Source organism: Ranitomeya variabilis, chromosome 3 (genome assembly GCF_051348905.1).
Source record: "Ranitomeya variabilis isolate aRanVar5 chromosome 3, aRanVar5.hap1, whole genome shotgun sequence".
Classification (NCBI taxonomy): domain Eukaryota; kingdom Metazoa; phylum Chordata; class Amphibia; order Anura; family Dendrobatidae; genus Ranitomeya; species Ranitomeya variabilis.
In genome coordinates, this window is record NC_135234.1 from 32,778,529 (window position 1) to 32,794,569 (window position 16,041).

Here is a 16,041-nt window from a genome sequence, read left to right on the forward strand (position 1 = left end):
AACTATTTTCCATATGAGGGAAGTTTCTTACTTGGGACATCCTTTTTTCCCCCATTCCTTTTGTCCGGAGACAGATTGGAGAGAGGCTGAAATTCTTTCTGGAGGACTCAGCCTGAATAGTCATCCATTCACTTGAATAGATGTCATGTGATACCACATTTGTCCAGCAGTGGCCGCACTTTTCTCCTCCCAGTTGATCGCTACATGCTAGTTGGAATCATCCTTTTAAAGGGAAAGTAACAAAAAAATTATTTGTAGTTTTATCACTTTACATCAACCAGTATCAGATCTTCCAGGATACATTGCAAATGGTACCATGGCTGAGTCTGATCCAGTGACTTAGGCTGGTGCAATGATCCACCCGCTAGCCTCCTGCATATAATGCACACTGGGTTTCATGTTTTTCATCGCTGACCAATGTATGGAAGGACTGACACTGGAAATCGTATTATTAGACACATGTAAATAGCTCGCGTGACTCAATATGTTTGCATTCACGTCCACTGTCATGAACTGGAGAGCTAAACAGGCCTGGGATTTGCATGCTTGACAAGTTAAGAAGCTCAAGCAGCGTATTCCTGCCAAAAGAGAAAAAAAAATCATACTTCACTTTTTTCTATTTTTTTTTTCCTGTACCCAGATAAAATCATTGCAATAAAGCTGGCTCCATTTCTCAGGGCGGTGTGAAATGTGATATAGTGCCGTGCTCGCCAAAGGAACCGGCGGGAGGAAGAAGAGAACAGGCCGCTCACATCTCCAGTCCCAATAAAAGTTTACACATACTTTCATTTTAGAAATTGCAGCAACTGGAAATTTGCTTTGAAATGTAAATTTTCTTCTTTTTTTTTGGAGACAGCTGGAAAAAATTATCCCACTCCATGTTAGATAGATGGAGGAAAACATGCAAGGAATAGAAATATTAAAGGAATATTCTGAGTCAACTGAATAATTCTGAATATTTCTACTCGTCTTCTGCCCCAGATTTTCATTTTTTGTTATCTTTTTCACATTAACAGGGCATCGACAGAAATTAGATGAGCAGACAAAACCAGGGGGCCTGTCGTTTTCTGAACGCCTCAGCGAACTGGAGCAGTTGCGACGAACGGCGATGAGAGTCAGTCCGCACCATCCGACCCCCACTCCGAACCCACGGTCATCTCTGAACCACTCCACAGCATTCAATCCTCAGGCACAGACTCAGATACAAGGTGAGTGCATGCCTGCAGTGCAAACACACACATATATATATATATATATACTAGATGGTGGCCCGATTCTAACACATCGGGTATTCTAGAATATGCATGTGAGTGCGAGGAGTAAGGAGCGGCCATTTTCTTCCGGACTGTGCGCGTCGCTGATTGGTTGTGGGCGTTTTGCCACAACCAATCAGCGACTTGGATTCCATGACAGACAGAGGCCGCGACCAATGAATATCCGCGACAGACAGACAGAAAGACGGAAGTGACCCTTAGACAATTATATATATAGATATATATATATATATATATATATATATATATATATATACATATATAATATATATCACTTAAAGCAGAGGTCCCCAACCGCCGGTCCGCGGACCAGGACCGGGCCGTTGGGGTTTTTCAGCCGGTCCGCGGCGCCCCTGTTCAGCGGTCACGTGGGACCGCTCATTAGAGAAATGAATAGGCGGCTCCACCTCCCATAGGGGCGGAGCCGCATAATTCATTTCTCTAATCAGCGGTGCCGGTGACCGCTGACAGAGGAAGAGGCTGCGGCACCGAAGACCAGCTGTCCGGGGGAAGGAGCGGGACGCCGGGAGCAGGTAAGTATCGCATATTTACGTGTCCTCGTTCCACACGCCGGGCGCTGTCTCCATCTTCCCGGCGTCTCTCCGCACTGACTGCAGGCAGAGGGCGCGATGACGCATATAGTGTGCGCGCCGCCCTCTGCCTGATCAGTCAGTGCAGAGAGACGCCGGGAAGATGGCGCCGAGGAGCTGCAAGCAAGACAGGTGAGTAGGTGTTTTATTATTTTTATTGCAGCAGCAGCAGCACAGCTATGGGGCAATAATGGACGGTGCAGAGCACTATATGGCACAGCTATGGGGCAATAATGGTGCAGAGCACTGTATGGCACAGCTATGGGGCAATGGTGCAGAGCACTATATGGCACAGCTATGGGGCAATAATGGTGCAGAGCACTGTATGGCACAGCTATGGGGCAATGGTGCAGAGCACTATATGGCACATCTATGGGGCAATAATGGTGCAGAGCACTATATGGCACAGCTATGGGGCAATAATGGTGCAGAGCACTGTATGGCACAGCTATGGGGCAATTATGAACGGTGCAGAGCACTATATGGCACAGCTATGGGGCAATTATGAACGGTGCAGAGCACTGTATGGCACAGCTATGGGGCAATAATAAACGGTGCAGAGCACTGTATGGCACAGCTATGGGGCAATAATGGTGCAGAGCACTATATGGCACAGCTATGGGGCAATAATGGTGCAAAGCACCAGGGAAACAAGCATGGTGCTCCCACTCATTCTGAACCTATGGTAAGTTGAATCACATTCTCATTATAAATGTCATAATTATATGATAAGTATGCACTAAGCTCCATCCCTCCATAACCCCACCCCCATATGACCAAAGCCCCGCCCCTGCCCCACCCCCACCGGGCCATGGAAAACTGGTCTTGCTTAAAGCCGGTCCCTGGTGCAAAAAAGGTTGGGGACCTCTGACTTAAAGGATTTTTCCCATCTTCTATAAATGAGCATAGTTGGATAGGGTTTGCGAAAACAAGCAATTTTACAATTCACTGCTTATTAAAATTTTCAGTCGTTTTTGAGATATCAATACTTTTCTTATGTTTACAACCCATTGCCTTGGAGACCGACCACCTCTGCTAGACAGCAGAACAAGCACAGTGCTTACAAGCTCTTTTCCACTGTTTTGAAGCCGGCCAGGATCTCTGGAGCGTGATGCTACCAGCTTCGGCGCAGTGCTTAGAACCTACTCAGCAGCGGTGGTCGGACTCCTAGGTAGCAATCTGAAAAGAAAAGTGTTAATATCTCAAGAACCGCTGCAAATTTTAATAAGCAAAAAATAGTTTTTACAGTCACTATCTGACAATATCCATCTATGATGATAGGAATAACTTTTTATTTGAAAATCAGGGTCATTTTCAGTCCTTGTCCCAAAGCTTGCAGAATCAAATTGGCATAAAAAAACACCCTCCTCCTTGTTGTTTGGGGTAGTCCTACGTAAAACTAGGGTCCCGTAGATATGTGTAAACATTCTAAGAAACTAAGGACTCTATGGATTAAGAAAAAACTGCTTAGGGTCCGTGTATACGACAGATTCCCCCTGGAAGCCACCTGAAAGAGCGCAGCGAAACCACCGTAAAAAAATTGAACATGACAATGTAAAAACGACGCTGCTATGTACATGCTCAGTCTGTTTGGAAACTGTGAAGCTGTAAAAAAAAGTAACACATTCAAAAGACGCTGCAAAAAACTTTTCCTGGAGCGGTTTCACCTAGGAAAACCTTGGAATTAATATGCCGTGTGCACATACCCTTAAAAAAAAGATCTCTTCAAAGAAAGACGTGTAGTTCGTGAAAATTAATATGGTCCCAACATTAGGAGGATTCAAAATTTTAATACTCCAGTTTTATTTTATTTTTGAGCGTTAATCTGATTCAGCTAATTTTGCATTTTTCAACTTTAAACTCCACAATTACAACATTGCTTGTTTTTGTTTTTTTAATATTTTAATTCTTTGAATTTTAACTTTTTGTAGTTAAAATTTTCTTTTTTACTTTTTTTAAAGAATTGTAAAAAATCAGCCCAGGATTCCAAATGACTGTCTGTACACGTGGGGAAGTAGACTGGTTTCTTTTGGCGTGGTTTGCTCTAGCGCGGCGCTATGATCTACTAGAGGAGTTCTTTGTTTAGTTAGAGCTGAAGTGCTTGAGTACTTTACATCACTTCAGAGTCTAGAGAGCTGCGGACCAACACATCCTGAAGAAGGTCTGGCCTAGGATGGGCTGATTTAAGTAAAAACACAAAGAAAGAGTCAGATAATCAGATTTCTGCTACCTGTCATCTAATTTGACAACCCCCTCAACTTTAGTCTTTCCCTAGTGTGTAAAGGAGAATTTAGAGAGTAGCCATCATTTAAATGTTTATTTCATGAATCAATAGTGCACGTGAAAATAAGAAACTTTGTAATATATCATAACAGAGAAATCTCCTTCTTTCTCCTCCTGGACTGATCTTTCACTCAATTCACGGCTAAAATCTGCTTTCAGTTAGGAAAGATTTTACAATTACCGTTGGTGCTCATAAGGTTTTACGGCGGGAGGGAGGAGCTTCTGCAAGTGCTCCTGAAAACCTTATGAGCACCAACTGTAATCTCCTGTCTCAGCATTGGTGAAATCTGTCTTCACTGAAGACAGATTTTACCTGCGAATTGAAAATTTTGAGAATGATTGAGGAGGAGAAAGAAGCAGATTTCTCTAATAAGATATATTACAAAGTTTCTTATTTATATGTGTATCATTAACTTTTTGGGAAAAAAATTTAAGCCATTACCCTTTAAAGTCATTAATTTCTATGGATCTATGGTAGGAGTAGCGAACACACATAACCACTTCTCTCATAGAATGTATCGGTGAGCATACATGTGCACTACTGGTCCGTTCATACAGGGAACCCCCGGCGATCATGCATATATCACCAATCTCGTTGATATTTAAAGGGATTTTCTTATGTGCAGGAGCACATCACTCCTTTGCCTTGTCCGGGAAAGGTGTGCTCCTGCAGATTGAAAGTTCAGACCTGAGCCATTTACCCGAACTGTTTGCTCTTCGATGGTAGCTTTGCCTTCTAATCAATAGGGGTGCTGACGGTTGGACCCCCAGCGATCTACGATTCAAGCAATTGTTATGTGATATCAGCCCTATCAGTAATATATTAGAAAATATAAAAAGCAGGGCGAATATAAAACCGACTGCACATCTTATCCGTCTTTCTAAGAATTCCAGCCTGTTACGGGTTATTAGGATGGTGAGTCACGTGAGAAGCTCCGCCACTTCTGGGAATGTCGTAGGTTTTTATTGCGCAGATACATTTCACAATGAAATTTACAAGTTTCAGATATTTATTTGAACAACAGAGAAGTCTTTGTCATACAAGATTTTAGTCTTGATCCATTCTGAAAACACTGAACCCGTGCTGCGCACCGCCGTGGAGCAAACACTTAAAATGCCAGCAACGGTCTTTAAAATCTGATACGGGCTGGATTGAAGTCGCTGGACACTGGGCTAAAGGGACAACAGGTGACAAGTCCCACACGCAGGCACACATGTCTGACATAGGCCCCTGCGTCCTATAGAAATCCGAGGATATTAGGTTTATTAGCTGTTGAGACCATTTGTTTTTATGTTTCGGTGGGGGGGGCTCATTCCTTGGACATTCTCTTATTTGTTTGGGATCCATATTTAGTAGAAAAAGAAGGTGTTACAGCTTTTCGGAACCTGAAATGTGTAGGTGTTGACATTTTACCTGTCACCATGAATTAATGAAAATTGCTTTCCGTGACGTTGGATCACCTTCTTTTCTTCCTGACGTCATTGTTTCGGATCTCATACGCATTACTCTGAGCTGGAATATCCTTCTCTTTCCCATCCATATTTTGTCCATAAAGGGGCAGGAAAAGTGATTGTCCCTAGTCGGGAACTTTCTGTCTAAAGTCAATAACTTCCCCCACTCAATGGTACAACACAGTCTTCAGTCTTGAAAGTATGACATATAAAGGCCACATCCCATAGTAATGATGGTAAAACACCAACAAATAGAACAAACACAAACAATTACGAGTAGGTAAAATTACAGGAGGGTGCCCAAAATCCATTTAGTAGATGTTAACCGAAGATTTAGAAAACCTTGTTACTTTGTTTGGCGCATGTGCAGTGAAGGATTGCGTTGTGGTCTTGGCATCACCGGTCAACCAATCATTTACCGGATGCCACTGGAGAGGATGTACCCAACCGGTGGGACGTTAAGCAATAAGGAGAAAAAGTCCAGCTTGACTTAAATGTAGGGATTAAAATGATTTCTCTCCGATATGCCAAATCTGAAACGTGTCACTGTCCTAAATAATAGGTTTTTAGCGGTTTAGGGGCCCAAAGCTAGTCTAGAAGTTCCTAATAAGTATTAGTCTTCCCAAGGGTGGCCAAAATCATGCAGTGACGTTTAGGATACATTCACAATGTGTTGGTGATACCAACCCAAGTGAACCAGGCTTCACAGTGCATGCACCAGATTTTGGCCTGGAGGTATGCCAAATCTACCAGATGGCAAAAATTTTACGAACAGAGAATCATAGAATGGTAGAGTTGGAAGGCACCTCCAGAGTTATCTGGCCCAAGCCCCTGCTCAATGCAGGATTCACTAAACCATCTCAGACAGATATCTGTCCAGCCTCTGTTTGAAGGCTTCCATTGAAAGAGAACTCACCACCTCTCGTGGCCGCCTGTTCCACTCATTGATCACCCTCATAGTTAATAGAATGGTTGAGGTTTACAAGTCTAAAATCCTGGTTACAGGTTCCTATTAGAAGGTTTTAGAGGTCCAAAGCTGGCTTTCAGGTTCCCCATAAACCTGACCAAAATTTTAGGCTCGCACCATGAAGTTTTAAGCTCATGTGCTAATGTACCATTAATACCGGCGCCAGTAAACCCAGCTTCAATACACACGCACAAAAGATTTTGACCTGGTAGGTAATGACATTCCTGGCCCTAAGGGGCATCATTTAAGCCATAGTGGGTGGGATTGGGGCGCAGACAAGTTGACTCCTCTCATAATGGTCTCCACTTTCTTAAAGGGAACCTGTCACCACGTTTTTGGAAGATGGGATAAAAATAGCGTTAAATAGGGGCAGAGGTGGGCGTTACATTAGTGTGTTTGTTATGCGTTTATTACCCACCTAAGTTGCCGAAATACCTTTGCAAAGTCTCAGTTTTCGCCTGTCAATCAGGCTGGTCTGGTCAAAAGGGCGTGGTGTCTTCCCCCAGATTTTGCGTAGTTTTCCGTTGGTGGCGTAGTGGTGTGCGCATGCCCAAGGTCCCGAATCCTCTGCCAGGGGATTTAAAAGAGCGCGCTGTTCGTTATTTCATTGGTGATCGGTGGGCGCGGCCATCTTCCTTTGGCCGCGCGTGCGCAGAAGCGGCGCTCTGCTGGCCGCGGCTTCAGGAAAATGGCCGCGGGATGCCGCGCGTGCGCAGATGGATATCGCGGCGGCCATTTTCCTGAAGCCGCGGCCAGCAGAGCGCCGCTTCTGCGCACGCGCGGCCAAAGGAAGATGGCCGCACCCACCGATCACCAATGAAATAACGAACAGCGCGCTCTTTTAAATCCCCTGGCAGAGGATTCGGGACCTTGGGCATGCGCACACCACTACGCCACCAACGGAAAACTACGCAAAATCTGGGGGAAGACAACGCCCTTTTGACCAGACCAGCCTGATTGACAGGCGAAAACGGAGACTTTGCAAAGGTATTTCGGCAACTTAGGTGGGTAATAAACGCATAACAAACACACTAATGTAATGCCCACCTCTGCCCCTGTTTAACGCTATTTTTATCCCATCTTCCAAAAACGTGGTGACAGGTTCCCTTTAAGTGCAAAGAGATCAGTAGCACACGGCCCACGCAGGGTTCATTTTTTTAGGACAACGAGGCATCTACTTGGGCTACAAAGGACCCATTTGGTGGAAGATTGGTTGAAATAAAACAAGGAAAATAAATATTTTGGAAATATAATCTAAAATGTTAAGTTACATATAATATAATCGCAACTAAGCGTAATTACAATCTACATAATAAGGCAGAACAGTCCCGTCAGCTCTCGAAAATAAATAACTAAATTGGCGTGACGTAAAACCAGCTCCATGAAAGCCAGGAAACATACAGGGCTCTTGTGAGGACTATTTTTTTCCCCTTTGCCTCAGACGGCAGAGATCACAGCTGTTTTTCGGGGATCTTGTGTTAAAAGAGGTTTAGCGAGAATGCATTGCAGCAAGTGGTATGCCCTAAAATAATATCGATGTGCGTGCGAGGACACTTTCACTACCGCCTAGAAGGATTTCATAGAAGCAGCTGTAAAGCAGAAGTGTGTATTTGTACCTGTGGGGCAGGAAATATTGCGCAAAATGACCACAAAATAGGAATTATTACATACAGTACAGGCTAGAAGAAGAAGAAGTGTGGAAGCTAAAAAAAAATAATACCATTGTCAAAGACCAAGCCACCACGTTCTTGGGTATCGTTCAGATCTCCTCCTAACGAGCATTTTCTCCTACTCTCAAAAAACTAGTATAAAGCAAATATCAGATTCACTCATTACCTTTAGGTGACACATTAGATTAATTATTCAAATGCCCCCCGGTATCATCTTTTTAAAGCCACGTTCACGCGATCAGTATTTGGTCAGTATTTTACATCAGTTTTTGTAAGCCAAAACCAGGAGTGGGAGATAAATACAGAAGTGGTGCATATGTTTCTATTATACTTTTCCTCTGATTGTTCCACTCCTGGTTTTGGCTACAAATACTGATGTAAAATACTGACCGAATACTCGCCGTGTGAATGTCGCCTGATGGACATTTTCACCTCCCGACTGATGATGTTGATCCTTTTGTTCTCAATCAAGTAAGCTGTTGCCAGCTGAATCTGGCAGCAGCTCTTTCGAAAAAAACAGTGCTTGGCCAATCTATACGTTCCTGTGTATGGGGGCAATGGGAGAGATAGCGGTTGGCCAACATCCTTGGTGACGACCAATTTGGCTTCTACTATGACTCCAAATTTGCCATGTAGGGGTACAGACTTGCATAATTAAAAGGGTGCTCTTAGACTTTTATTAAGCATGAGTGGTCTCCTGCAAACGTCATATACAAAGGCATAGCAGCTCGTGCCTGATACAAGGGAATGCTCTACCAGACCTGGCCACAGCTGTGTGTATGGCGCTGTGCTAAGAGGTACAGTTGCACCATGTCCCTGGGACCTGGGAGGCAAAATAAGCAGAACATATGAGGAGACTAAAAGCATAAAAGAACTATGATAGTAGGGGTTCCTGCATTGGGACCTATGAGCTTGGAGTTGGGCCATCGGCTGTACCAGTGCATAAAGCTTCATCTTCCTTGAAGTGACATTGCAGATCATTTGGACATCATAAATGCTAGGTATCCAAACACTAATAAAAACCCACCATTGTGCTAGCCGGTAGGTGTAGCCCGCCATTGCTTCTAGAGCTGGGCCAACTTCCCTCTCGAAAGGGGTTTTCTTGATAAAAATAGCCATTTCGGGTCCAAGACTTGCATGACCTGCAATGGTGGGGAAACGATATTACGTGGGGGGCATCTTATAGGGGACATCTTATAGGGGATCCGTCTTGGCTTCAGGTTTTCTTTTGCAGATACAAGACAACAGGACGAGCTATAAAACATAACCTAGTGAATTTTATTTTTACAATATGCTGCTCACATACGTAGTCGGCACACAACAGCGAAAGTACACCTGTTAATATGAAACATCTAACCAAACAAGCAGCGAGACAAAAGAAGGCGAATGAAGAAACACCACATCAAATGGTCGCGAGGTTGAAAGATTACCCTCCCTGTAGACTCAGGCAACAATGCCGTTCATACGGGAGGCTCACTCTTTAGGCATGCAAAACCATGCAAAGTGATATTCTTGTTTTGTGAAGCGCGCTTTTGTAGTCTCCCAGGTGCACTGAGGTCTTTCTTTTTGCCTGACAGGCAGGATGCCTGCGACTAATCTTCTAAAAACGTCCTTATTCTGAAATCCCAGCAAGCCCAGAAAGGCCGCATTTCATCCCTCAAAAGTTTAATATAGAATTTTGTCTTTTTTATTTCGAGTGAACATACAAGTGTAAAAATTTGTATCTACAGAAATGCATAAGGTGCCCGAAACGTGTTTCATAACTATTGATTGTTTTTGTTTTTTCAAAACACAAGAACTCTACATGTGTGTATATACAGTATATATATATATATATATATATATATATATATATATATATATATATATACGGTATATATATATTTTTTTTAACATTGAAAAAAGTTACCGTGCTGCCACAATATTGGGACTTATGCTCTCAGTTACTTGGAAAATGGCATATAAAAAGTTAGATCTGTCAAGTTAATGAAATTCTACAGCATAGGGTACAACCGTAGAGTAAAAGAAGCAAATGTCCTTCTTGTCCTGCTACAAATGTGGATCATGCGAGGACACCATTTTTTTGATTCTGACTACAAAAGTAATAATGTAAGCTGCATAATCAAGGCCAAATAAAGACCTGAGGAAGCCCCTGAGCAAAACGTTGTGTGAGACCAATTTTTTGTGGGGAGGTTATAAAATTGAGCTGTGGGTAAAAAAAAGAATATTATACTGTAGTATATAAAGATTGCAAACAGGAAAACGGGCAGGGTAATGGTCAAGAAAAAATTAATACATGCTGCTTCTGGAGCCCAAAAATGGCACAATGCTATGCCCACATAGCCCTCCCAATTTTTTTTTAAACCACCCACAAAATAATTACACACTGTACCCAAGTAACCGCTCCATACTTTACCCACATATCAACTTCATGCTATGCCAACAGCTTGATTCTGTGTCCAAATAAATGCACCATATTAAAAATAGCGTTATATTGTGCCCAAAAATAACACTATACTGTGCCCAATAATGGCATTATACTGTGCCCAAAAATAGTGCTATACTGTGCCCCAAAGTAACACTATACGGTGCCCAAAAGTAACACTATACTGTGTCCAAAAATGACATTATACTGTGCCCAAAAATAATGTTATACTGTGCCCAAAAATAGCGCTATACTGTGCCCAAAAATAACACTATACTGTACCCAAAAATGTCATTATACTGTGCCCAAAAATAGTGCTATAATGTGCCCCAAAGTAACACTATACTGTCCCCAAAAGTAATACTATACTGTGCCCAAAATAGCACTATACTGTCCCCAAAAACAATGTTATACTGTGCCCAAAATAGCACTATACTGTTCCCAAAAGTAACACTATACTGTGCCCAAAAATAGTACTATGCTGTGCCCAAAATAGCGCCATACTGTGCCCCAAAGTAACACTATACTGTGCCCAAAAGTAACACTATACTGTGCCCAAAAATAACACTATACTGTGCCCAAAAATAGTGCTATACTGTGCGCAAAAAGTGTTACACTGTGCCCAAAAATAACACTATACTGTGGCCAAAAATAGCGCTACACTGTGTCCAAAAATAGCGCTATACTGTGCCCCAAAATAGCGTTATACTATGCCTGAAAATATCACTATACTGTGCCCAAAAATAGTGCTATGCTCTCCTTAAAATAGTGCTATACTGTGCCCAAATAATATCACTAATGCTCTATCACTAATGCTCCCAAATAACAACACTGTTCTATAGTCAGGGTCCCACCTGTGTGAACTAGCAGTCAGTCTCTACTGTGAAGCATTTTTAAGCCCCTGGATGACGGAGCCCACAGGGCATTTGCCCCTTTTTAATCCATGCCTCCTCTATGGGGGTGGTCACGTCTCTATTTTACCCTCTTCATTGGATTGTACTGTTCCATTGTAAATCACAATGATATGAAACATGCCTCTTCATGCGTCTAACAGAGCAGACAGAACATTAGCACATCGGAGTGACAGCAGCCAATAAAGACAAATAGGGAATTGTTGTGTGAAGTTTGGCCAGTATTAAAGGGGATTTCCATATTTGGCAAAGCAAGAATATTTAGGGGGAAACCCCATGTAGCTTTTCGTCTGCGGTTAAAACACCCATAGTGCTTATTAATTTAACTGTATGATAAAAATGTCTTTGTACTTTCTATTACTAGCTTCTTTTACTAGTTTAGATGATTACCACTATTTGTAGTTGATGTGTCTTATTTACTGCAATGCTGCAAAGCCAGCACTTGCTTTATGGCAGATGAATAGTGAAAGATAGATGTTTCTAAGTGGAAACTGATGCTGTTTGTATCACTTTAATGGGAAAACATGCTTTTTTTGGGCATGTAGTGATAGAGGGTTGTTGATTACAATAATGTATATGAGGCCCATATCCCCCTCCACTATGACCCCTTAGCTGAGCTGTATTTAGGGCTTATATGCAAAGACCCTCTGAATAGATGATAAATAAATTATCACTGGGGGTCACAACACTGATTATGAGAATGGGGGGCCCAATGTCCCCTATGTGACTGGAGCAATAATGAGCATGTGCCACCCCCACTCCCATAGATCAGTGGTCACACATCAATATCATTCAATTCACTCTCTTTGAGACTCCATTCGGAAAGATTCAATATAACATATTTTATCCACTGAAATCCCTGGTGTTTGCATGCGTAGGAGTCCAGTAGGCGGTCCTACTCAGTGACAGCTATCACCACATGCCCAGTCATACAGGGGAGACTGTCAATCAACGAACTGGACTCATCATAGAGTAGGACTGCCCACCAGACTCACATAACTACAAACACCAGGGATTTTAGTGAATAAAATACAAGTTATACTGAAACTTTTCCCGCAAAAATGGATATCACTCTGATCAGCTCCTCTTGCTCTATATCATCGTGCCTGTAGATCAGAATCTGTTTTCAACAAGACAGACTCCCTTTAAGCAACTTTTCTGATTTAGTTTGGAAGCCCTGAACTAAAACGTGGTGCCACGGATTGGAAAAACAGGTCTACTTTTTTTTTTTTTCTGAAAACAGCACCACTCTTGACCATTGGTTTTGATGGGTATTGCAGTTCACCTCTTTTTTTCTGTAAGCACTGCCTAATGGCAAGAAATGCATGTATATATATATATATATATATATATATATATATACAATACTGTATATAGATATCTATATGTGTAAATATACCGTATATATATATATATATATATATATAGATATATATACACACATATATGCAGTTATATAGATATCTGTATGCGGTATTGTGTATATATATATATATATATATATATATATATATATATATATATAACGTATATATATACATATACACAGGTTTTATATATATATATATATATATATATATATATATATATACATATATACACAAGCGCTACCTGTGTATGTATATAGCTATATATGTGTATGTACATAGTTAAGCTCTGTAGGAACCTCATGGGAAAGACTCGTCTGAACAATTACGTTTCACCGTTAAGATCGTTGGAAATCAATCCCCGTCCTGTCTGGATAAATTAAAACTGAGGAAACTTTCTAAAAACATAATATGAGAAGCAATTATTTCTGCTTATTTTATTGTGCCAGCGCTCCAGTCCAATGTAAGCGTATAGCCAGATTTGGGGCAACCAGAGAGAACAACATCAATCTCTCACACAAAAGTGTATTCACACGCGGAATGCTCCAGGGTGAGCAAAACAATGGCGTGTTTATCAGACTGCTGGCAAGCACGCCTTCAGGTAACATGTCTGTACAGCCACGCAGCCTTTTTGAACACAATAGAGAGTGGCTCCATCCCAAACCTTCACAATCTGACTCTTTTATGTGGTCGCGCAGCCATGGTGGTGAAGAAAACGACACTACATTGCTGCTACTATCACCAGTGTTTTTACTAGTGGCCCATTTCTATGTTAACCACTGTAAAATGTCACCTCTGAGGCCTAGTTGCGTAGACATTCCTAAAATCTAGCAGTGTTACCCATAGCAACCAGTCAGGGCTCATATTTCTTTGTCAGATGGGAAAAATGGTGACTAGACCGGTTTCCTTAAAATACTTCTTTTATTTTTGATGTCTGTATTAAAGAGGTCTGTTTTTTTTTACTTAAAAGTCTGTCCTGGGGTCTGTATTTACTTAGAGACCCCCTAAGTAAAAATAGACCCCCTAAAGAATACAGACAAGGATCCCTACATAAATACAGACCCCAAACCAGACCCCCTAAGAAAATGTAAACCCTAGTCCAGATTGCCTAAACAAATAGAGACCCCCAAAGAGCCCCCCTATTTGTTTAGGCAATCTGAAGTAGGGTTTATATTTTCTTATATTTTCTGTATTTATTTAGGGGTCTGGTCTGGGGTCTCTAGTTGAAGTCGGTCTAGTCTGGGGCATGTATTTTATTAGGGGTCTGTATCTATTTAGAGGGTCTGGTCTGGGGTCTTTATTCATTTAGGTGGTCTGGCATAAGGTCTATATTTCTTTAGGGGGGATTGGTCTGGGGATTGTATTTATGACATTTGGTCTATAGTCTGTATTTATTTAGGGGATCTGATCCAGGGGTCTGTATTTGTTTAGGAGATCTTTTTGGAGTCATATTTTTTTTTTATTTTTTTTTTGGGGGGGGAGTTCTATATTAGTTTAGGTGGTCTGGTCTGTGGCATGTATTTTATTTTAGGGGGTCTGTTTTTTGAGGATAGATTTGGTTTAAGGACTGTATTTGTATAGGAGGCCTACTCCGGGATCTGTATTTATTTAGGTGTCTAACCTGGGGTATGCATTTGTTTAGGGGGTTCTGGGTCCATATTTACTTAGAGGGTCTGTATTTGTTTAGGGGGGTCTTAATTGGAGTCTTGTAGTCATAGTGGGTCTGGTTCTGTATTAATCTAGGGGGTTTTGTCTGGGGTCTGTGTTTTTACAGGGAGGTCTGTTATATGGAAGGTATTTGTGTATTTGCTTGGGAGGTCTAGTCTGAGGTCTATAATTGTTTCAGGACTCTGGAATTGTTTTCATTTGGGGGTATGCAAATAATACTTAGGGGGTCTGGTCTCTGGCTTGTATTTTTTACAGTCTAGGATCTATATTTATTCAAAGAGATCTGTTCAGGGGATCTGGTCGGTCACTGATCTGTTTATTTTAGAGGTCTACAGTCTGTGTTTATTTTTGTGTCTAGTCTGGAATCTATTAAAATTGTCTTGAGGCATTTTGGGAGAGTCATTTCAGGTCTGCCTTCATATTGGGGTATGATGAATGGAGTCGTAGGCATTACTTTAGGATTAGGAGATCGGTAGCTCAGTGGTTAGCACTGTTGCTCTGCAGTGCTGGGGTCTTCGGTGGCTCAGTGGTTAGTACTGTTGCTCTGCAGCGCTGGGGTCTTCCGTGGCTCAGTGGTTAGTACTGTTGCTTTGCAGCGCTGGGGTCCTGGATTCAAATCCCACCAAGGGCAACATCTGCAAGGAGTTTGTATGTTCTCCTCGTGTTGTGTGGGTTTCCTCCAGGTTCTCTGGTTTCCTCCCACACTCCAAAGTCATAATGATTGGGAATCTAGATAGTGAGCCCCAATGGAGACAGTGCTGATAATGTCTGTAAAGCGCTGTGGGATTAATGGCGCTATATACAGTGGGGCAAAAAAGTATTTAGTCAGTCAGCAATAGTGCAAGTTCCACCACTTAAAAAGATGAGAGGCGTCTGTAATTTACATCATAGGTAGACCTCAACTATGGGAGACAAACTGAGAAAAAAAAATCCAGAAAATCACATTGTCTGTTTTTTTAACATTTTATTTGCATATTATGGTGGAAAATAAGTATTTGGTCAGAAACAAACAATCAAGATTTCTGGCTCTCACAGACCTGTAACTTCTTCTTTAAGAGTCTCCTCTTTCCTCCACTCATTACCTGTAGTAATGGCACCTGTTTAAACTTGTTATCAGTATAAAAAGACACCTGTGCACACCCTCAAACAGTCTGACTCCAAACTCCACTATGGTGAAGACCAAAGAGCTGTCAAAGGACACCAGAAACAAAATTGTAGCCCTGCACCAGGCTGGGAAGACTGAATCTGCAATAGCCAACCAGCTTGCAGTGAAGAAATCAACAGTGGGAGCAATAATTAGAAAATGGAAGACATACAAGACCACTGATAATCTCCCTCGATCTGGGGCTCCACGCAAAATCCCACCCCGTGGGGTCAGAATGATCACAAGAACGGTGAGCAAAAATCCCAGAACCACGCGGGGGGACCTAGTGA

The 16,041-nt window shown here is 42.0% G+C and overlaps 1 protein-coding gene across 1 annotated transcript in view; it reads left to right on the forward strand.

Moving 5' to 3' along the window:
- Nucleotides 1-16,041, forward strand: part of RUNX1 (RUNX family transcription factor 1) — a 100,017-nt gene that overhangs the window by 52,179 nt on the left and 31,797 nt on the right. The window contains exon 4 of the mRNA XM_077293901.1: nt 1,017-1,208. Coding sequence (XP_077150016.1) covers nt 1,017-1,208 — 192 coding nt within the window. The remainder of the gene's footprint in view (nt 1-1,016; nt 1,209-16,041) is intronic.